The sequence below is a fragment of the Apus apus genome, chromosome 9 (genome assembly GCF_020740795.1).
Source record: "Apus apus isolate bApuApu2 chromosome 9, bApuApu2.pri.cur, whole genome shotgun sequence".
NCBI lineage: Eukaryota > Metazoa > Chordata > Aves > Apodiformes > Apodidae > Apus > Apus apus.
The window spans coordinates 9098051-9119487 of record NC_067290.1 but is presented as its reverse complement, the minus strand read 5'-3'; the positions used below and the strand labels follow the sequence as shown (position 1 = coordinate 9119487).

Below are 21437 nucleotides of genomic sequence, written 5' to 3'. Positions count from 1 at the left end.
ATGATGCTCTTCCCAACCAGTACTTAAAGCTAAATTTCTACTGAAAGATGCAGCAAAATCCTTCTGAGGGTGTATTTTGGGCTCAGCAGGAGTGCTCGTGGGCAAGCTTGAGATCTGTAGAGCAGTTTACAGTCCTGGAAGCTGTGAAGGCAGCAGATCTGCTGGTCTTGGAGGCTGGGTCAGGACCTGGTTGTTCCCTGCCTCCCCTGGCATTTTGTTTTCCATTGGCAGCAGTCAAAAATTACCTGGCAGCTGTTGGGCAAATTGCAACTGAAAAAATTAACAGAGGGAAAATATGGTGCAGTTTTCGTGTGTGTGTGTATATATATATATGTATTTATTTTTCTTTAAAAGCTTCCAAAAATAGGCCTGCGTCTTGGCCAGGGTGACTGTGTCTGTAATTAGCTATGGAAAACGTGTGTCTTAGTGAGTCTGGTATGTGTGCAGCCACGCAAAAAGGCTCCATGGTCCTGATGAGGAGGTCGGAATGCAGGACTTTGGGGCTGGTGGGCATGGCTGGAAGGCTTGGGGTGCAGGCAGTGGGCTCCCATGGTGTGTGCTCTGTACCTGTAGTGGCAGAGCCAGAGGAGCAGCCTCTGTCCCCCTGGATGGAGGTGCTGGGTGGAGTTGGGCTCAGCGCCGCTGTGCTTTGTTTCCTGGGGGGCAGTGCATGTGGTGGTATTTATGAGAAACAAGCAAAATCCTTTAAAAAGACCCCAAAAGCCCAAAACTGCACCTTGCCTGTGTCACCTCTGCCAGCTGATTCCCACCTCAAGCAAGGGATGGGGACTTCCCAAATTGAATTCTCTGTTATTTCCCCAGGGTTTCTCTGTGTTACTCTCCCTCTCTTTTTGGTACATTTATGAGCCTCGGGGGATCTGGTTTTACGCTCAACGTTTAAAATTAAAGATGTGTTTCTCTTCTAGCAGGTGAGATAAACACTCCCTGTCTCAGCTGTGGGTTTCCTTCCTGCCTCTCCTTTCCCCCTGCTGAATCTACCAGTGGGAAAGTGCGAGCCCATGGCTGGAGCAAATAACCTGGGAACAGGATGCCTGGGCTCTCCTCCCAGCAAGGATGAGTCAGCTTTGATGCTGGGGGGAAGTGGGATGACTTCTCATTTTGAAAGAGGAAAAAAATTGCTACCTTTGGCGTGAGGATGGAGGAGGAGGAGGGAATCGAGGGGAAAATGTGGTTGCTGGAGCTTCAAAGTGTGGTTTGTCTCGGTGACTAAGGACATGCCGTGTGACGATGTGGCACTGCCACTCATCTGCAGGACTCCTTAAATTGCGGTAACTTGTTTGTGTGGCAGCGTCAGCCTTTCTGGCCAGAGGCTGTGCAGGGGCTGGCATGGCCAGGATGACACCTACTGCCTGTGGTCCCTGGGGGGTGTGCTACTCTGGGAGCCTCAAGCGTGTTCGCCTGTGCCTCAACCCCGTCTTCAGCCACTGATCCCAGAGGTAGAGAGCAACTGTGTCCCACCAGTGCAAGGAGAGATAGAGGGGCTTCTTTTGTGCCCCTTCGTGGAGCCCAGCATCGGCTCGCTTTCCCCTCCTCAGCCTCATCCTTATGGACCACAGTTGGGGAGACCTTGCTGCCCAACATCTGCTTGTCCAGCCTGCTGAAATGAGACCTGGGCTTAATTTTGGACATGGAAGTGATTAGAGAGCGTGCAAACAGCTCCAGTCCTTCCCAACACTGAGTCACCCAGGTGGCTGCTGGTTCCTCCCTCCTGCTTTGTTCCCCCCCTCCCATGTGCTGCCGTGCTTGTGTGAGCATCCTCACCGCTGTGCTGTGAAAGTCTTGGCTGTAAACCCAGTCCACATCCCTGAGAACATGATTTTTTGGCTGAGTCTTGGCCTGATGTGCCTTTCTGAGTCTGTGCTGGAGGTGATACCATGTACCTGTGTGCTTTTATGAGCATTTAGTGAGCTCCCAGTCCTGCCCTCGGCATCACTGCTGTGGTGGCAGCTCTTGCTGGCCAAGGCTGTTGAGTCAAAACTGTTGTTTCTGGTCCCCCTAACCTCCCTAATTCTGTTTATGCTCATGAGCAGGGAGACAGGGAACTTTTTTTTAATAGCTTGCGAGTTTCTGGTGATGTTTTTCATTGGGGAAAATTATAGTTGTGTAGAGGCAATTAATTGGAGGAAAAGTTTATGGTAATAAATGTCAAGAATGTTTCAAGGATGGTTTGGATGAAATACATTTTTTTTAAAGCCTCCCAGCAAAAACAAAAACCTTGCCCTATTTTGAACCTTGCCAAAGAGAAACAACTTCAAAACTTCAGTTTTCTTCCTTTTTTTTTTTCTTTTTTTGTGTGTGTGTAGCATTTAAGTGCTTTTTTCCCCCTCCCTCAGCCTGTGCTCATTAAACAAAAGCATGTGTTTTCATGGTGCACTTTCCCAGGGGCAGGTCTGCTGGAGTGGAGGGCAGGGGCTGTGGAGGTGATGGCTGCATGAGTCCAGACAAGTCTTGGTTTTTGGCAGGAGCTGGAGTCCTCCCTTTTTTTTGGGGGGGGGGCTGGGTAGTGGACTGTGGCCAGCTTGCTTCTGATGCCTGCATGGCCATTTGTCCTCTATCATCTCCTGATGACGCTGCCCTTAGCCAAGAGGAGGAACAAGCTATAGGCATGTGTGGAGTATTTTGGTGTCCTGGGGCAGAGGGTGGTAAAGGAAAGAATTAATACTTCAGAGTGGTGTTAGTGCCTTGGGTGCCCCTCCCAGTGCAGCCATTATCCGCAGCTCTTGGGCTGTCAGTAACCCTGCTGTGCCTCTTGCTTCCTAGAGCACGTGAGGGCTTGGGGAGGTTGGCGTGAAAAATATTACATTTTATGTGGGAGATGATTTCCTAGGGGCTGTGTCTATCTCTGTGTGTGGCTTGAAGCATCCCTGGAATGCTCTAGCTGCATGAATCTACCTTCGAGTTCTGCTCACCCCAATGTGGCCGAGCCCTGCTGCGCTCTGCTTTTCTGCCATGGATGTACCTTTGGCCCCAGCTGCAGGGCTCAGCTCTGGTGTGTTTTTCATAAAGGCTGTTAATCACTTACAGGATGTTTCTGTTTGTTCAAGCAATGAAATCACACAAACATCCCACCCCCAGTCTGGCTTTCGCAGAGCATCAGCTGCTCGACCCAAGTCCCAGGCAGAGTCAGGGCAATCCTCCCCTCTCCTCCTCCAGCTCTCAACCCGGCGGCTCGGCAGAGCACGCCTTTTATGTTGTGGACATGCCCTGGAAAGCTGCCCGGCACAGGGAATGGGATTAGATTAGGGCTGGGAGCCGGGGCTGACTCATCATCACTGGGGCTCGTGTTGGCCCAGGCAGCAGCAGCATCTCGTGAGAGGACGTGGGGAGCTCGGGACCTTGAGCTGGGACCAGCCCCTCGTTTTGGGGGCTGGCTTGCAGGCAGGCAATGATGGTTCTTCTCCTAAGAAGGGTGTGGTTGTTTGGTTGGGTTGGAGGTGACTTGCAGGTACTGTCTTATTCCTGGGCACTTGGGTTGTGTGTTTTTTGCTTTGCTTTGAGCACCTGGCCCTGGGTGGAGACATTGCAAACCTGCCGCTTTTTTGGGCTTTGTCCTTCAGGGTATTAAGAGGAAGTGACCCAGCCCACACTGTGCTCCTCACTATTTGCAGGAGCAGAAGGCATTAGAGACTATAAGAATAATTTAACAAACCATTAAGGGGAGTGGGGGAAAACACTGAAGGAGCTGGGGCAGGGTTGGGGCGGGGGCGCCAGGGAGGCAGGGCTGTTTTTTGGCAGGGAGCAGGTCACGTTGGCAGCCTGCTTGCCTTGCCTTAGATGTGTTATGAAGTTTTGGAGGTTGCTTGAAAAGTGTCTGGGGAGCGGTGGCGAGCCAAGCGGGCTGCAGGCCAGCTCACAGCTAAACATGTTGTTGTGTAAAATTGCAGTCAATTAATTTAAGACCTGCCAATTTCAGCTGCAAAGCGCTAGGAGGTTCTGTCAAGTTTTCAATGGGATAAAAAGGGGGAAGAGGGGATTAGTTTTCAGCACTTGGAAGGGCAAATAGTGATCCTCTGCCTGATCCTGCAAAGCACCTCCTCCCTCTGCTCCTTCTGGTTGCAGTAAACTCGCCACCACTGATGTGAAAAGTCCTTTTGGCATGTGCTGTCAGGCTGGGATGGCTGAAGGATGGCAGCCAGAGCCTGGCGAGGTGCTGATGGCCAATCCAGGGCCTGGGGAGGCACTAGCTGTGGGGAGGATGTTGCAATCCCCTCTGGCTTTGCAGTCCTCCTCCTCCATAGCCCAATGGGGAGCATGCTGTCTTCAGCATCCTCAGGTGGTCTTACCCGAATTTGTCCAATCCTGCAAGACTGACCTGATCCTTGGCATGTTGGACAGTCTGTCTGAAATAGAAGAGGAGCTGGAAAATGCTCAGGGCAAGCCAGAGATAGCCCCTGCGTGCAGAGCTGGAGGTCAGAGCGATCATTCATGGTGGGGCACATAGGCTGGTACCCACCATGCAAGAAGACAACCTGCCTGGAGAGCTCACAGCTGGGTGGGCAAGGTAGCTGAACCCCAAAAAGGTTCGTTCCCTCATTCTGTGGTGGCAGCAGCACGGTGCTGCTCTTCATAGAGCCCCTCTCTCTGGATGTGCCCCCCTGCCAGACATTCTCTGCACCCGTTCTCCTCTCATGCCACAAGAGCACGACACCTCTGGTGAGGGGACCCTGGCTGGTGTTTCACAGTGTTTGTGGCAACTTTCACTAGAATGTGTTTCCTGGGTTCTGGAGAGTGTGGGTTTGGATGTGCATCTGTGAGCTGCCTTTTACTTGATGTTTTTGGGTTTGTTTTTTTTTGTGTGTTTTTTTTTTTTTTTGGGGGGGGTTGTTTTGATTTTCCTTGTTATTTTTTTTTCTTGTTTTACAGCTTAATGAAACTTCTGAGGAAGTGCAGCTCTGCTTGTGAGTAAGAGTCATGAGGCTGGCAGGGTGAACTGGCTTTTGGCTGTTTCCCTTAGGCCACTTGCAGCCAGTGGTGGGGCTGAGCTCCTTTTTGGGGTTGCTTCTGCTGTGGACTTGTGCCTCTCTGGCTGTGCCTCAGCTCTCCGTTGTCCATATCCCAGCTTGGTTTTCCATCTTAGCATAGATTTACATGTGCATGTGCGTCCGTTTGTCTGTCCTTTCCATGGTCTCTTCCCTGGGCTGTTGCTGTGGCCCTGGCCATCACTGCTTTGTGTTCCCAGGAGACCCTCTCCAACCGCTGTTGCTTTCTAATTTTCCACTGAAGAATGCAAAACCACCTCTCCCAGACTTCTGGGGCTCTGAATCATCTGCCTACCCCACCACATTCCAGTGTTTTTCTGAGCAAGGGTTTGCTCCAGCTTTGGCATTTGTGGGTTAACTGGAGCTACTGTGCATCCCATGGGGCTGTGGACTTGCTGCTCCTTGTAGCTTGGAGGAGAAGGGATTTGGAGGCAGGTACCTTGAGAGCTGGACTCTGCCGTGTAGGCATTGCTGTCTGTGGACTTCCCCAGAATATATTAGGGTAATTTCCTTCTCCTTTGCTGGCAGCTTGTTAATATTTCACTGGGACACAGGGGCAGCCTGCAAAGCCTGCACTTCAAAGGAGGGCAGCTTTTGGCAGCTTTGAGGTTCGCTTTTGGTTTCCCCAGCTTTTGCTGTAACTTGTTATGTGGTTTTTAAAATAGGTAACAAACCACCCAGCAGGCGAGGAAGCCTGGGCAAAGCTGGCCACCACCTCCCTGAGATGGGTTGTGGCTCTGGTTTCTGCTCTTCCAGCTCTGGCATTTGGGGGGAAAGATATAAATTCACTATAGTTAAAGAGTATGTGGATGCCTTGTGAGCCTGTTTGGGTTTGAAATGGCTGGGAAAGAGGTCTCCAGCCTAGCTGTGTCCTACTGCTGCCAGCCCAACCCTTAGGCAGGGCTCACAGGTGGGCTGAGGTGGGTTTCCATTCCTGTCAGGGAGCTTTCTGGGAATGACTTTTGGGGTTTTTTAAGGAATTACTTTTGCCTGATCCTGGACTCCATGAATTGGAGCAGGATTGGCCCTCCAGGAGCAATAACAGAAGAATTACTGCATTGCATGGGCGTCTTTATGTGTTTTTTAAACCGTGCCTCCTAATTATAAATAATGGCTGTGATATGAGATATGATTATGATGGATGGTGATTTTGTATTCCGTGTGCATTGGCGGCTTTAACCTTGCTGGGGTAATTATGTCTCATTTCAAATTCTGATACTATTTATTTGAGGTAGGGGACTGGGAATTTAATTTCTACTGCTTTGTCTTTTAGCATTATTATTATTTGAAAAGGATGCCTTTGCAAAATTGTTTTTTAATCATTCCCTCCAGTTGGCAGCACCAGCTCATTAATGTTTTTGGGGCCCATGTGGGGTTGTTTTTGAGATGTTTGTAAAGGTACAAGTTCTGGGGTTATGTGAGTCTGAGGGCCAATGAATAGGAGAGGACCTTCTCCTCTGAGACACCTGTGTGCATCCCACTGACTTTGGTCTTCCCAAGGCAGTTGTCTTTGGCCTTTTGCACTAGTTGCTGCTCTGGACCTTTGTGTCTCTGCCAGCCTGGGCTCCTTCCTTGCACGAGGTCTCCGGGGTCTTCAGGCAGGAGGAGACAGGGTTGAGCCACCATCCTGCCCACTCCTCTCACCGTCCTTGACGGCACGTTTAATTAAAAACCACATCAACCCGTAGATTGTGCACGTGGTCCTTAATCAGTTTGAAGTCTCTGTGAGAATAAAGTAATTATACTACTCGTTTGGTTACAGTAATTAAAACTTTAATTAACATCATTTCCCACCCTTTGGCCTCCCTCTACAGATATTGAGGCATGCGATGGGTGCCTGCCAGGGTTGCTACTTGGGATAAAGCTGTTTGTCTGGGGGCTGTCTGCCCATCCCCATCTCTGCTTCCACCATGAGGCTGCTGAGGTCCAACCATACTTGCTGCTTGCCTGGCTCTGCCTGGGCTGCCAAGCTGCATCCCTGGCTTGGAGCAGGTCCTTGGCCATGGAACTGACAAGGCATGGCAGGTGGCAACTCCACTTGAGGTCCACTGGCAGTGGGTGGGAGGGTGCCAAGTGTTCCTCAAAGATATTCTTTGTAACTTGACTTTGAATGTGGTGTGTGCATGTCTGGTCTTAGCAAGAGCCAGGCTTTTGGAGAGCAGCCCTGGAGTAATTAAGTAAGTCATTTATTAGGAAGTTAGCTGGCCTTTTTGTTTCCCATTGCAAGGACCTGCAAGAGCTGGGGGGTAACAATGATATGTGGCTGGGAGCTGTTGTACCTGGAAAGCTCCAGGTGGGCTCCAGCCCCCTTGCACCCCGGTTTACCTCCCATGTGAGCTCTGTGGTTGCAGTTGTTCTGTGCCTCAGCCAATGGCCAACAGCCTGAAGAAGGGATTGCTGTCTGGAGAAGTGGAGTAGGGAGTTCTGCGTCTGTGCTGAAGGAAATCCATGCTGTGTAAAACCTGAGCTCTTAAGTATCTTGAGCAGCATCCTTAGGGAAAGCAATCTCTATATTTAAATCTTCTCAATCTCTCCTTTGAAATTGCTCCTATCTGCAGACTGAAGAGCCTAATTTTCACCCTGGTTTTAGATGGAGAGCACGCTGCAGAGAAGTGGTTTTCATCACACCCAGTTCTACATGGCCCCATAGCTTTACCCTGGCCTTATGGAGCTGCCAGGAAGGGCACAGTGTAGCCAGGCATGTGGCTCCTGGAGCTGGCTTGGGGTTGGAGATGGTGTAGGAGGGCCGGAGGTTGTTTAGGGTGTGGGAATGAAGCCTTAAAATGCAAACAAAAAGTGAGAGCAAGGAATTTATCAAGAAGGTCTGAGTGTATATTTGCAGGCTCTTTCCAGTGCGCTGAGCCCGAAGCCAGGCTTAGCCAGCTGTTATCGCCAGGAACACTGGGCATGGAGTGGCAGAAGATTTCTTCTCTAATCTTAGAGATGCTTATGTTTGCAGCAGGGACTGTTTGGGGATGAAAGGCAAAGCCTGGAGTTTTGATTGTGGTTTGTCAATAGCGGGAATGTTAATCCAAAAAGGAAAAAAAAAAGTAAAAAAAAAAAAAAAAAAGTGTGACTCTAACTTTCCGCTTCCTCCTCGCCGCAGGTGACGTTCCCGTGCGGTACGTCATGGGATGTGTGATTTTGTCATTGCATTTGTAACTGATTCTGTATGTCCAGCCCTGCTGCCTGTGCCTGGTGTTAATATTTAATGTTGTCATGATATTTAGACCCTGATGATGTATTGCTTATCAGCTTCTCCTGGGCGGTCAGATGTGATTTGTCCACGGCGATAAAACACCAGGACAGCCCAGATCTGTGGTAACAAGAGGCCTGGTGGGTAGGAAGGGATCAAAGCTGGTGTTAAACAGGTGAAGCTGGATTCCCCCCTGTGCAGTCAGTGTTGTCCTTCTCCCTGGGTGGAGGTGAATGGGCAGTGGATTTAGTTCCTATTATATCCCCCTTGCTGCAATGTATTGCGGCAGCAAATGGGTTTTGGCTTCTGTGCTGTGGAAATAATGGCTGGTGCACTTACATGGCTGGAGCTGAATGGATCAGGGACTGCTGAGATAGGGTTGCAGAAGGCTTTAGAGTGATGGATAGATAAATCCAGACACAAGCCATGGTGCCTTGTACAGGCAGAAACAGGAGCTTGGTTGCTGCTGAATCTGCACCAGGAGGCTGCTGGGGTGGAGACTGGGGTGGGAGGGGACCCCACTGCGGAGGTACTCTGAAGCAAATTCCCCCCACTTGGGGTCTGTCCCTTTGCAGCCTCCCCTGTGTGGGTTTTTTCTGCTGCTGGCTCCTCTCTTTGCAAGACCAATGGCTTCTGCCTTGTCCTCAGGCAGCTCCTCTCTTGCTATATTTATTTAGGGATGAGGAAGGAAGCAGCTATTTTCCTGGAGCTGAGGGGGGAGGAAGGATCCAGCTGATCTCCAGCTGTGCTACAGCCTCAGGAACCTGTCCTTCCTCTCCACTGCCTCCCTTGCCAAGCTCTGCTGCCTCCTCACTGCCTTTTGAGACCCCCTGATAGAGGTCTGGAAAGGGGAGCATCCCCATCTCTGCTGGCAGGCAGTGGGGCTTTGAGCCCCTGGCCATAGGCATGGCCCAAGCGGCCAGACAGGCGAGGGCAGTGGAACAAGCCCTCAGTGGTCATTTTGGGATGGTCTTGGTCTGACTGCATGGTCACAAGTGTGGCGAGGCTCAGGAAGAAGGGTTTGTGCTGCCCTGTTGAGCTGAGCGGCATTGTTAGGAGGAAAATAAGTGGTGTTTTGAATTTGCGGGAGAAATAGCAACTTCAGAGCTGTGGAGAGACTGGGGGTGGTGCTTCTGGGTCTGTACTGTTCACTAGCCAGGGTGATGGGCTGTGAATTGCAGGAGACTGGTAGCCAAGGGTCTGGGCTGGTCCTCATGGGGCAGAAGGATGCAGTCACCTGAAGGAGCCAGCGCCTTGGCAGTGAAGGGATTGGTTTTTTTGGAAAACTGAGTACTGAGTCCTTCAAGTGAGAGCATTCTTCCCAGGGACCTCTCTGGGAGGTTTAGGTATTAACTCGCCCCAGGCTGATCGCGTTGCAGTCCGAGTCCCGTGGGAGCTGGGAGGGTGACACATTGCCATGGCTTCAAGTGTGCCTGGGGCTTGCTGGGATGCTCAGGATGCCTAGAGTAATTAATGAATGAGGAAAAAATAATCCTGTATTTCTTGATGTGCTCTGCCCTTCACTGCTGCACTCGGGGCTTTTTCCTGCATGGAGAGGAACAGTGGGACACAGTGAGAAGGTTGCCATCCCATTGTGCTGTGTGCTTTTTCTGCCCTTACCTTCCATTTTGCAGGGATAAAAATCCTTCCCCATCCATTATTGGGCTCTCCTACCTTGGCAGCTTGCTCCTCTCTTCCTGTCCTTTGAGAAACAGCAGGACCCACTTACCTGCCTGCTTACCCCTCCCTGGAGGGGGACATGTCTGCAGCGAGGTGCAGTGCTGGGGTTTTGCTGTGCATTTACGCTGGAGAGAGCACAGCTGTGTGCAGGCACTGCACAGCTGGAGAAGTAGTTTTGGGATGCTCTAGCACTCCCCGCCAGGGAGCTGATGGCCGGGTGGCTGCTGTGCTGTCCCCAGGGAAGCCCTAGAGCCCCTGTCTGTTCTCTTTAGCCATGAAGTGCCTCGGAGGTAAAGCTCTTGCGTTGCATCCAGAGCGTGGAGCTGGCGGCTGCGTGTGTGCTCTGTGCACAGAATATTTTTGCATCAGCGTTACTTGACTGAGGGTCAGCAAAGACTGAGGACTGCCACCCTGCTGGGCCACAGCATCACACGGGGGGTCCCTGGAGTCCCCCGTCCTCTGCCTGCCCTTCCCTGTGCCACTTGGCAGCTGCCAGCACCTCCTGCCCGGTCCCAAGCAGCTCCCAGGGCAGAGGCTGCCCATTGATTCGCTTGTCGGGGGCCCCTCTCTGACCGCCGCAGCCCTGAGCGATGCTGATTGGGAAATAATTGCAATAATAATAGAGATATTTTGCTCCTGAGTGACTAGACGATACAAACTGGACGCTGAGCCAGGAGAGTTTTGAAGGGCAAAGCTGGGAAATCAATGGCTCGAGACCGCTGGAGCAGCCAGGGGGGGTGGTGGGGATGGGACCTGGGGCTTTGCTGGGGAGGGAAGCAGGGCAAGTGCTGTAACCCATCCCACGCCATGTGGCTCCCAATGGGGGCATCTCTGTAATTCCTCCCCTTGCTTCATTGCCTCCATCAGTCCCTCCTGCACCCAGATTTGACTCTGATGAAGGTGCTGCTCCCCTGCAGTACCCTGGCACTCGCTTCCTCTTTCCAGCTGTTCAGTTTTGGTGCAGAAATATTGGAAAGACTTTTCTGGCAGTGTTTCTGTCAGTGTTTTAGTCCTGTCAAAATTGCAACAGTGGTGCGTTGGGATGTACTTCCCTGTCCTGCTGATGGAGCAATGTGGGCAGACCTGGTCAGGGGAGGTTTGCAGATGGTGGGTCAGTTCTGTGCCATGCTGTGCTGTGTCATGTGGGCTGGCACTGGTCTGGCCAGCTCTTGTTGAGCCTGCTTGATGTGGGGGAGCACCACTTGTGTGGGTGGCTGAACAAGAGGAAAAGATGTAAATGAGTTTGAGCAAAAGAAGAAAGCGGTGGAGGAGTTTTGAGGAAGCTGGTGCTGTGTTTTGGGGTCCCACTGGGCAGGGTTGCTCCCCTGCCTCTCTCTCTCCCCTGTTTCCTATGGCAAACCCCAGTGCCTTCAAGCTTACATGGCTGAGGTCAGGATCTGCCTGGGGATGACACACCACCAATAGTGTGTGCTTCAAAACCTGTGTTCTATCTGTCAGTGAGTCACTGGCATTTGTTGCTGTTATGAGCATTGATTTAGATGAAGTATCTCTTTGTTTTTTTGCTTTTTTGTACTGATATAACTAAAGTCCCGATTTTTTCCCACTCAGGGCAATGTTGGACCTTGGAAGAAAACTTTGCCTTGTGCTTGTCTTTATAAGTGAATGGGTTTCACTGAATGGAAGCAGGTAGCTCCTCCTTGGAGGGTTAGTTCTGAGGCAGGAGCATGCCAGCCCTGTGCCAGGGGCTGAGGAAAGCTGGGATGGCACCTGCCTCTGCAGGGCCCTGAGGCTGCTGGGTTGGAGCAGCAGGCAGGCAGCTGCCTGCCTGTCGGGAGGAGGCATGTCTGGGTGTCTGGGCTGCTCCCAACTGGCGCATTCCTGCACGGGCAGCTGGCAGGAAAGGCGGCTGAAGGGGTGCCGGCTGTCGGCACACCCCACATAGCTGGGATGTTTCTGTCCCCAGCCCCTGCGAGATGCATCCCCATAACCCTGCCTGTGCCCTGGCCATCTGTACCCTTGTAGCTGGGTGTGCTGCTTGGCAAGCCCTGGTAAAGCATGGCCAGGACTCTCCTGATGGTGATTTTCTTGACCGCTGTACAACACCAGAGGTGTTCCCCTGGGTGCCAAAACTTGGTAGCCTGCAACAGAGTGAGTGGGGGAGGAGCCCCCCCTAGCCCAGTCTTGCATGCTAGTGCCCCTCTCTCCAGCATCCTCCACCCTCATTGTGCCCCCCAGAAACAGCTGATGCCCTGGCCCCACAGCTGATGCTATGGCCCTGCAGCTGCTCCCAGACCCGCATTTTGCTGGGCGCAGTGGTGGGGTGGGGGTAGGAGAGGGCATCCCTCCAGGAACAGCTGATGCTGGAATGTCATTTTAAACTGCTTGCCTTCCTTTGGAAACTGGAGAGGGGATGTGCAGGCAGCAGCTGCTGGTCCCTGGGGGAAGGCTGTGGAGGAAGGCATGTGGAGGGCAGCGGTGTCCCTGTTCCTCCTGCTGCCTTGGGGTGAGCCTAAGCCACATGCCAGGAGGGGCTGTGCTGGCTGGCACCCCAGGGTGGGGGGGTCCCTCTCCCTCAGCTGGACATAGGATACTCCCTTTCCGGCTGTGGGCTTGTCAGCATGGTGTTGCATGAGACAACCCAGCAGCTGTCACCACTAGCCCAAAGTGGCCAGGCTGCTCAGGTTCTCTGTTGCCTCCAAGAGGTGGCTCCGTGGTTTGGGGTTCAGCTCTGCTGGGACCCAGTCCTGTCCTGGTTTGATTTGCTCTGTCCTGTGCACTTTGGGCAGACGGAGCAAAAATCAAAGCAAAATGCTGAGGGTGTTAGTGTGGCTCTGCTTCCATGAAGGAGGGATGTGCATCTGTTGGCTTTGGTGGTGCCTGAGCCATAAGCACCAGTGGTGTGGAGAGGGGAAGATTTTAGTCCCAGGGCTGGACTCTGCCCTTCACGCATGTCAAAGCTTTTTCCTCCTCTCAGCTCAGGGCTGTGCTGTGGAGCTGCTCACTGGCAAGAGGATGGGGCAGGTCGTGGGTGAAGGTGGGACAAGGACCTTGATCCAGCATCCTCTCCTTGCAGCCCTGTCTTGACCCCCCTGCTCAGTCTCTGTCTCTGATGCATATCCCTAGGGCTGGGGGACTCTCCACTTCCCCACTGAGTGCTGGGAGGGAAGGGGGGAGGCTTTGAAATGCACTCCTATGAATAAGCCCTTCTTTTGAGTTGCCCATCAGTGCTGTGCGAGCCCCGTGGAACTGGAAAGGGTCCCCATGAAAAGGCTGCAGAGTGTGTTTGAGGCAGATAAGTCCCTGCCTTTGAAGTGTGGCAGGCGGGCGAAGGCGCCCTCCTCTTGTAGCTGCTGCCAGCTGCTGTGAATTAATCACAGCCCTGTACAGATAAGAGTACAAAGCCTGGCTGAGCACTTCTGCCCAGAGGAGGGGTCTGTGGGGCCTGCTTGGGACCCAGGATGGAGGGTTGCAAGCCTGGAGGGAGAGAGATGGAGGGCTGGGCTGGGAGAGCCCCATGGGGGCACCAGCTGTGGGGTGGTGAAGAGCTTCCTCTTCCTGGAGGTGGGCTTGGGGGAATGTCTTCTGTGGTGAGACCAGGTCCCTTGGGGACCCTCTGCCAGTGCCCCTCTGTGTTTTTGGTCCTGCTGGGAGCTGGTGGCCCACACCAGCATTGGCCAGACCCCTGCCAGTGCATGTTTAATCCAAAAGCAGCCTTTGCATGTCTGCAGCTGCCGTCTCTCTCCAGCTGTTTCCTTCCTCCCTGCCTGGCATCCCTGGCTCTAAAGCCCCATCCTCCATGGCAATTCTGCTCCAGACCCACTGCCAGCTCTGGGTGGCTGCCAGGTCATGGCTGCTGCCCTTTGTTCATCTCATTGCCTGTCTTTCTAGAAGGCAGGCCCAGGGAGAGGCTCCTCTCCACAATATGCCCAGTGCTGGTGGTCATAAGGTCGTTGAGAGCTTTTCCCCTTCATGGTCTGGGGAGCAGCTATGGCAGTGGGGATGTGCCTCCTCACCTGGACAAGCCTGGGGGGCGTCTTGCCCAGGGGAGAAAACCTGCTGGGTTTGGGTCCAATGGAAGGAGCATTGTCTCTTCCTTGCCAGGCCTTTTCCTTCCTCTTGCTGTTCATGTGGGTTTTAGGTCCCAGCCTTTAGGCATAGCAGCTCTTCACCAGTGCTGGCCATGGTGGGGCCTGGGCCCTGCAGAAGCTTCTGGGTGCTCCAACATCATTCTCTGTAAAGGAGAGCCAAGCTTTGGAGGGAGCACTGGGTTTGAGGCAGCAGTGGGACCGGCTGGTGCTGTTGTCTGGGTGTGACTCTGCACCACAGTGTGCTTCTTAGTGAGGTGATTTGCTGGTGTCTTCCCTCAAAACCCATATGGGATGGAATGTCCATTCTCCAGCCAAGACCAGACCATCCCCAGGAACCCTCTCTGGGCCTCCTGTGGGAGTAATTTGCCTCTCTGTACCTCTTTACACTGGGGTGCCTAGAGGTCGAAACATTGCATGCCATCCTTATCCTCATCATTCCTTCCTTCCTTTGCTGGGCTTCTTCATAGCTGGCCTGGGAGGCAAGGGACCTCTTGGGTGAGATGCTGTTGTATCTCCCGGCCTTGTGCTACCTCCACCAGCCTGCTTGGCTTCTGGGTGATCGGGTCTGAAACCTTTGCCTCTTCAGAGTGAAGTTGTGCTGGGTGCTTGCCCTGAGGGGTGATGAGCTCCTCGCTTGGGTGGGGTGGGTGTGCATGTGGACCTTTGGCAGAGCAGCCTCTGGGCTTGCTTTGAGATGGTTCACCCCCACAGGGATCTTGTCATTTCTTCCCTCCAATCTTCTCAGTTTTCTTTAATGAGTCAGCAGCCCAACAAATCAACCCTCCTGCTCCTCCACCTTGGCATAGCCCCAGGGTCCACCAGCCCCCCGGGGCTTCTGCCAACCCCTGGGCAGGAGATAGTCCTGCCCAGCTGCTGCCTGAAGCAGCCCGAGGCAGGCAAGAGTGAGGGCAGGAATCCTGAGCGAGAAATTAGTGCAAGTAATTATTAGTATTGGGTAATTATATCAGCCTCAGGATGAGGAGAAAGGTTAATGGGTTTATTTATTTATTTATTTTAAGTAAATGTCTTTTCCCCTGGGTGGGAAGGCAGGCAGGGTGGGCAGGAAGGAATGTGTTTCCGGGGGGGCTGCTCTGATTAAACTGTATCCTCTCCCCCTTCCCCTGGCCCCAGCTACCCTGCGGGTGTGGGGAGAGGGGGGGAAGCTGTTCCTCCCTGCTGTGTGTAAGAGACTGGATGGGAAGCCCCTTGGGCATCCCTTGCACTGCTCTTTCCACATTATAGTCCAAATAGTCCATCATCTTCTCACCAGCTGGGATGGGCAGGTTCCCACCGGGCTAATTCTGTTGAAAAGGCCCTGATGCCTGGTTCCCACCTGTGCCTGTACAGCAGTGTTGTGGGCAGTCAGGTCCTCCTGGTATGGGATGACATTGAGGTCTAACTGCCAGTCATGTCCTGGTGCTGGGGAGGAGCAGCAGGATGGGTTTGCCTAGTACAAGCTAACTCAAAAACTCCCTTGTGCCCTACCTTCTGGCTAATCAGGAAACAATTTGATGATGGCCAGGTCTTCCAAATTTCGTTTTCCTGAATCCCAAACCTGTCTCTAGAGCACCCTTAGCAGGAGGAGAGGCTCTGGAGAAGTGGCTTCCCATGTGTGGGTATGTGGGGTGGTTCTGTGTCCCCCACCAGAACACCCTGATGTGTGCAGGCTGGGCTCCAGCCCTGTATGACTACCGTGAGTATTTTTAGGTTCTTCCTGGAGCCTCAAATTAACTGGAAGTGCTTCACGTCTGGGTGTGGTGTTTTGTGGTGGTTTTTTTTTTTTTTTTTTAATACATCTCTTTCTCTTTCCCAGCACTGCACAGTGCAATAATGTAATGGGGAAATTACCCCGCTAGTTAAAAATTACTGCCAGCTCAACATCCAGCCATAGATCTATTTTAGAACCAGGGAAAAACTATATCGATTATTCTGCGCTGCAACTGCGGCCCATAAAAGGGTTGGAAAGGTGCGTTTGTCACGTTGCTGTAGCCAGGGGAGGAGATGATGCCTTGCTACTGGGAGTGGGGCTGCTCCCCATTACCCTCCTCCAGAGAGCTGGCTCAGACAGGACTTTGTAGGGCAGAAGCTGAGAGCCAGGAGGGGAGTGACATGTGGGGGGACTTGAGGGAGGACTTGGCAGTGCTGGGTCCTGGGGGTGATGCTGGGTGCTGTGGGGCAGGAGGTGCTGCCTGCCCCTGTACTGCAGGTGTTTGAGGCTTGACTTTCCCAGATTTTTGGAGTAGGAGCGAATGTGTTAAGAAAGATGCCCTTCCACTCCAAAAGGGCAAACAAAGGCATTAGGAAAAGTTTTTGGCATCTCTGGCTTCCCCAGCACACTGTGGTACCCAGGGTGGGGGTGATGGGGAGTGGAGTCTGTGTGTGGGTCTGCCAAAGGTTGCTGAGAAGGCAGTCAAGTACCAGGACCCATGTGGATTATGGAGAAGGCTCTTCAGTCCTGTGACAGGACATACAGGGGGTTTCTGGTTGTGCCATGGGCTCCCAAGAGTTACATCTGGCCCTGCAAGCCCTGTCCTCATGTATCCTGGGGAGAGAGTGGCCCCTTTGCTCACTGCTGCACAGGACTCGTTGCTCTCTGGTTGCTCAGGGGTCTCTTTCTTAATTAAATACATTTGTTTTGTAAAACTGCCTAAAAATAATCCGGGGCTGGTGCATGCAGGAGGCTGGCGGTGAATCAAAGGCGCCGCTCTAATTAAACGGGCCCCAGTTTGTTTGTGAGCTGCATACATTTCCATGCTAATCAGCTGCTCACCGGGATCCTGCTTTCCTGGCCCTGTATCCTCCTGATTGGGAACTACACAAATGCCGGCAGGGATTTATTGCAGGAGGGGGATGAGGAGGCAGAGGTGCTGGAGAGTCTGCCGTGGGGGCACAAGGGCTTGGACATGGCTGTGCTGGGCTGTAGGTGTGATGGTCAGGACTGGGCTGTGGGATGCATTTTGAGGGATACTTCAAAGCAGCAGATTCATCCCTGTGCTGTGGGGGGATCCTGAGTCCTGTGGCTGGAGGTGCTGGACCTGCTCCCGGTGTGCCAGCAGCACTATGGAGCTGATTCCAGGAAGCATTTGTTCCATCTTGGCTGGACATGCTGCTTCTCTCCCTGTCGCTGGGTTTTTGGCAAAATGTGCTGCATTGTGCCCCTCATCACATCCTAATCCATCCCATGGGAGTAGACCTGACCCACTGAGCCATTTCTCCAGCACTTTCTCCCCCTTGGGGGCTGCCCTGTGCTGAGGATCTCCCCAGTCTGTGGAGATGGTGAGGGCTGGCATTGACAGGAGGTGTCTCACACTCAGGGAGGTGGCAGTCAGGTCATGGCAAGCAGCACAGCTGAGTTTAGCTCCTGCTCAGTGGGTGCCTCCACCCTCGTGATGTGGTTATTGCCGGTACAGCCACAAACCCCTCTACTTAGGAAGAGCTTTAAGGTAATTGTGAGCTGTGAGGGGATTAAAGCCTTCGCCACGTTCCCGCTCAGGGAACAAAGGCACTTTCTGAACCTCTGTTGACCCCCAGCTTCCTTGAGACCCTCTTGACTTCCCCAGTCACGACCCCAACTGTTTCCTCTGATGGATGGGGAGACAGGAGCTCTGTCTGCGTGTGCCATGGCATCCTGCCTGGCCAGGGCTCTGTGTGGTGCAGTGTGTGAGCTACTTTTGGTATTGCTGTGGGAAGACAGGGTTTGCTGCTTTGCTGGGGGCTCATCCATGCCACACTACAAGTTGAAGGGGCTTTGGGACTGAGTGGCGGTGGGGGAAGTGGGACAGTGCAGAGGAGGGCCATGGATATGGCTTCTTCCACTGGAGAGGGGTGCCACTGTCAGCACAAATGTGGGACAAATGCAAAAAAGAAAAGAATACATTGCAGTTTGACCTTCAGAAAAGGGCTGGGATGTTTGCAGTGTGACTGCTGCTTTGCTGTGCTGCGGTGGCCATGGCATGGTCATGCTGGTGTAGGATGGAGGAGTGACATGTTCCCCTTCCCACTCCCTGGGTTGTGTGTGAGACCCTGGTCACCTCCCCTTGCTCTCCCCACAGATCCTGGTGGACTTGACAGCTGAGAGGAAGCACCAAGCGCTGCAGTACGAGAATGTCGTGGCCCACGAGGGCAGCTCCATCTTGCGAGACCTTGTGCTGAGCCCTGACCGCCAGCACATCTATGCCATGACTGAGAAACAGGTAAGGGGAGGGCACAGCAGCCCCTCTGCTCTCCTGGCTTGGCAGCCCATGTTTAGTCCCAACCCACAGCCTCATGCCCTGGGAAGCCTTCTGGGCAGCTCCCCAGAGTGGTCTGGCCTTTGCTTCCTGGCATCAGGGCTGCCTGGGGACTCCTGTCCCAGGGAACAGCAGCAGCTCCTCCTGGCTCCTCTCTGCAAAACCACTGCCCTGAGGCACTGACTCTGTGGTCCTGCCTCCTCTCCTCCATGGAACTGCACCGGTGCAGCTGCCTGGTGCTTCTGGCGCCTCATGGCAGGTGAGCAGGCAGCTCCCTGCCTCCTGCACCCCCTCCCCATCGCCCCCTTCTCCTCCCCTCTCCTTAATAAAACCTGCTCTCTTTCCTACTATGGCTTGGTGTTATCAGAGTGCTGGTGGAAAGTAATTAAATGAACAATTGTAACAGAGCTCGAAGGGCTTGGTGAATGAGAGGATTTTAATCAAATCTAGAGGAGCAATTAATAAAGGACCAGTAACCCTTTCGGAGCAGGGATGTGGCAGCTGTGGGGTGCCTGGCTGGCACCAGGAGCAAAGATGCAGTGGTGGAAGGAGCTTGCTGGGGATAAAACCCTCCTTGGCTTGCAAATGTGCTGTCTGGGCCAGGTAGAGGAGCAGAGGAGCAGGTGATGGTGGGAGGGTCAGCCTGCTCCCTGCTGCTGCCTTCTGTTTTAACAGAGCAGGGTGAGTCTGTGCTGGGTCTGTCTCCTGCGGGGTCTGGGCACAACAGGGAAAGACGCAGCCCATCCCCATCACTTCTTGCTTGTTCCTGCAGGTGACGCGGGTGCCGGTGGAGAGCTGTGAGCAGTACGAGAGCTGTGAGCTGTGCCTGGGCTCCCGGGACCCCCACTGTGGCTGGTGTGTCCTCCACAATATGTAAGTACTGTGGGGTCAACCCTGGGGCCGCACCAGTGATCCACGACTGGCAAACCATGTCTGTCCCCACCACAGGTCTCCCTGGGGACATCCCTCCCAGGCTTTGGCCCCAAAATGCAGGGGTTGGAGTGGTCTGAGAGGTCTGCCATCCCTTCCCCCAGTGCCTGTGCTGTGCTCACGAGCACCCATGTGTGGTGAAGCTGCTGGCAGGGCCCCACTGATCCTGCCCCAGAGCTCCTGGGTTCAGTGTCCTTGTGCCAATAAGAAAAACTGTTATGAAAAACCCCAGAAGTGTCCCCAGTGCTGTCACTGTGGGAAAGCAGAGCTCCTGTACAGGTCTTGGGCACCCAAGGGTGCTAGTTGGGCATCACCTCCATACCAAAGGTTCTGTTTGCTGTGGTGTCAGCCCTGAGCCATGCAAGGCCCCGGGGGATTGTCCTCCTCACTGTGGTGGTTTCGTCCTCTTCCAGATGCTCACGCAAGGACAGGTGCGAGCGGGCGGATGAGCCCCAGCGCTTCGCCTCCGACCTGCAGCAGTGTGTCCAGCTCACTGTCCAGCCAAAGAACATCTCGGTCACCATGTCCGAGGTCCCGGTAAGCCACCTCTGCTGCCTGTGCATCCCCCCCAGCCACCTGGTGACTCTCTGGAAGCAATGGCTGGGGAGGCAGCAATTAAAACTAAGTAACGAGTATATGACAAATAGGGAGAAAGGGGAAGAGAGGTCTGAGACAAATAAAACATAACAAAGTGCAGGGCATTGACAAGGGCTGGCCTATTGATGGAGATAATAAACCAGTTGATGATTATTCAGAAAAGACATAACTGAGCAATAAATATTTCTCCACAATATAAACAACATCAGAGGTGCTGTTTGCAGGCCAGCGATCCATCTAGCTCAATAGCCTGTCTCTGACCCTGGCCTGCAGTAGATATTTTGGGATGAGCCTTCGACGCACAACTTGCTGCACAACTCTGTGCAGACAGAAAGGATAATGGACTTCCCCGAAGTATTTTCCAGGCCATTAGCACCAGGAAGAGAATATGAAACAGTGTATACTAGCAATAAGGTTTTGAAAACTGTCAGGTTTGGATATCTGGCACTTGGGGAGTCCTAAAACAGTTGGCCAAGGAGCTCTGTGGCTTGTGAATATTTTTAATAATATGATTTTATAATAAATAAGTGAATGTTGAGCAAAGCCCAGGAAACAGAAAAGGTGCTCTTTTTTTTCTTTTGCCCAGATGCAGAAGGGACCAAATGGTCTGAGAGTGCTTAGTTAGACATCAGGTTTAGAAGAGCTAAAGGAAAAAAAACTGGTGCAGGATACAACTGATAAAGAATTAAGGATGGGAATATAATTAATGCCAGTCAACATGGTTTTATGTCAAACAAACCACATTTTGTTCTTTGATGAACTTAGGACTTGAATTAGAAGGGGAAACTGCAGGGATGTGATGTCTTTAGGTTTCTACCAGGCATCTGACTTCGTACAACACAATGTTCTGATTAAAAATTTGCATTATACAATATTGATAAAGCACGTGTTAAATGGATTAAGAACTGGCTCTGTGACAGATCTCAAAAAGTCCTCATCAGAGGGGAATTGTCTCCAGATGGGAACAGTTTGGAAAGCACTTCTGCAGGGGCTATTGTTCATTGGTAACATGGAAATAAATGTGAGATGGCTGCGATGGGACCTGCTGGGATGTCAAGGCTGGCACTGGGATGAGACTGGGTGAGATTCCTCTGCAGAGCTGTCTGGTCTCAGTGAGGCTCGTTTAGCTGAGAAATTGGAGTTTGAGCCTAGTTAGACTTGGAGGGAAAAGACGGGCATTTGCCCAGCGTCCTGGGAAGTGGTGCCAGGGCTGAGCTCTCACTGCCCGGCTCTCAGGACTCTTTGGGTGAAGCCAGGAGCTGGGTAGGTTTTTCACCTCTCAGGTGATTATCTACCTGACCAATGGCAGGATGCTTCTCAGATGTCTGGTGTGGTCTGCTAAGGGTTGCTGCACCCAGGCTGGGGTCCAGCTTTGAAAGGAGGAGGCTGAAAACCTCCTGTAAACATCACACAAATGAGCTGAAGGCTGGAGAAAACGCCTTGCAGTGAGAGACTTCCAGAGCTCAATCTGCTTAGCTTATCAAAAAGAAGATTAAGAGGTGACTTGATTACAGAGTATAAGTGCCTTTACAAGGAGCAAATATCAGGGACTAAAGGGCTTTTTAATCTATCAAGGAAAGGCATAACAAGAACTAATGGCTGGAAGCTGTGAAAAATTCAAATTAGAAGTAAGGCAAGCATTTTGTAAAGTGAGAACTGCTGACCCCGGGAATGACTTTGTGAGGGAAGAGGTGGATTCCTCCCCTCCTCAGCTCTGCCAGAGCAGATGCCTTTCCGTGAAACACTCTAGCTGGAT

General features: G+C 52.6%; 1 protein-coding gene across 4 annotated transcripts in view; it reads left to right on the top strand.

Annotated features, from left to right (window-relative positions):
* Window positions 1-21437, top strand: part of PLXNA1 (plexin A1) — a 119258-nt gene that overhangs the window by 32362 nt on the left and 65459 nt on the right. For all 4 annotated transcript variants that reach the window (XM_051627384.1, XM_051627382.1, XM_051627381.1 and 1 more), the window contains exons 4-6: window positions 17978-18118; window positions 18927-19027; window positions 19498-19621. In XM_051627384.1, the coding sequence (XP_051483344.1) occupies window positions 17978-18118; window positions 18927-19027; window positions 19498-19621 (366 nt within the window). The remainder of the gene's footprint in view (window positions 1-17977; window positions 18119-18926; window positions 19028-19497; window positions 19622-21437) is intronic.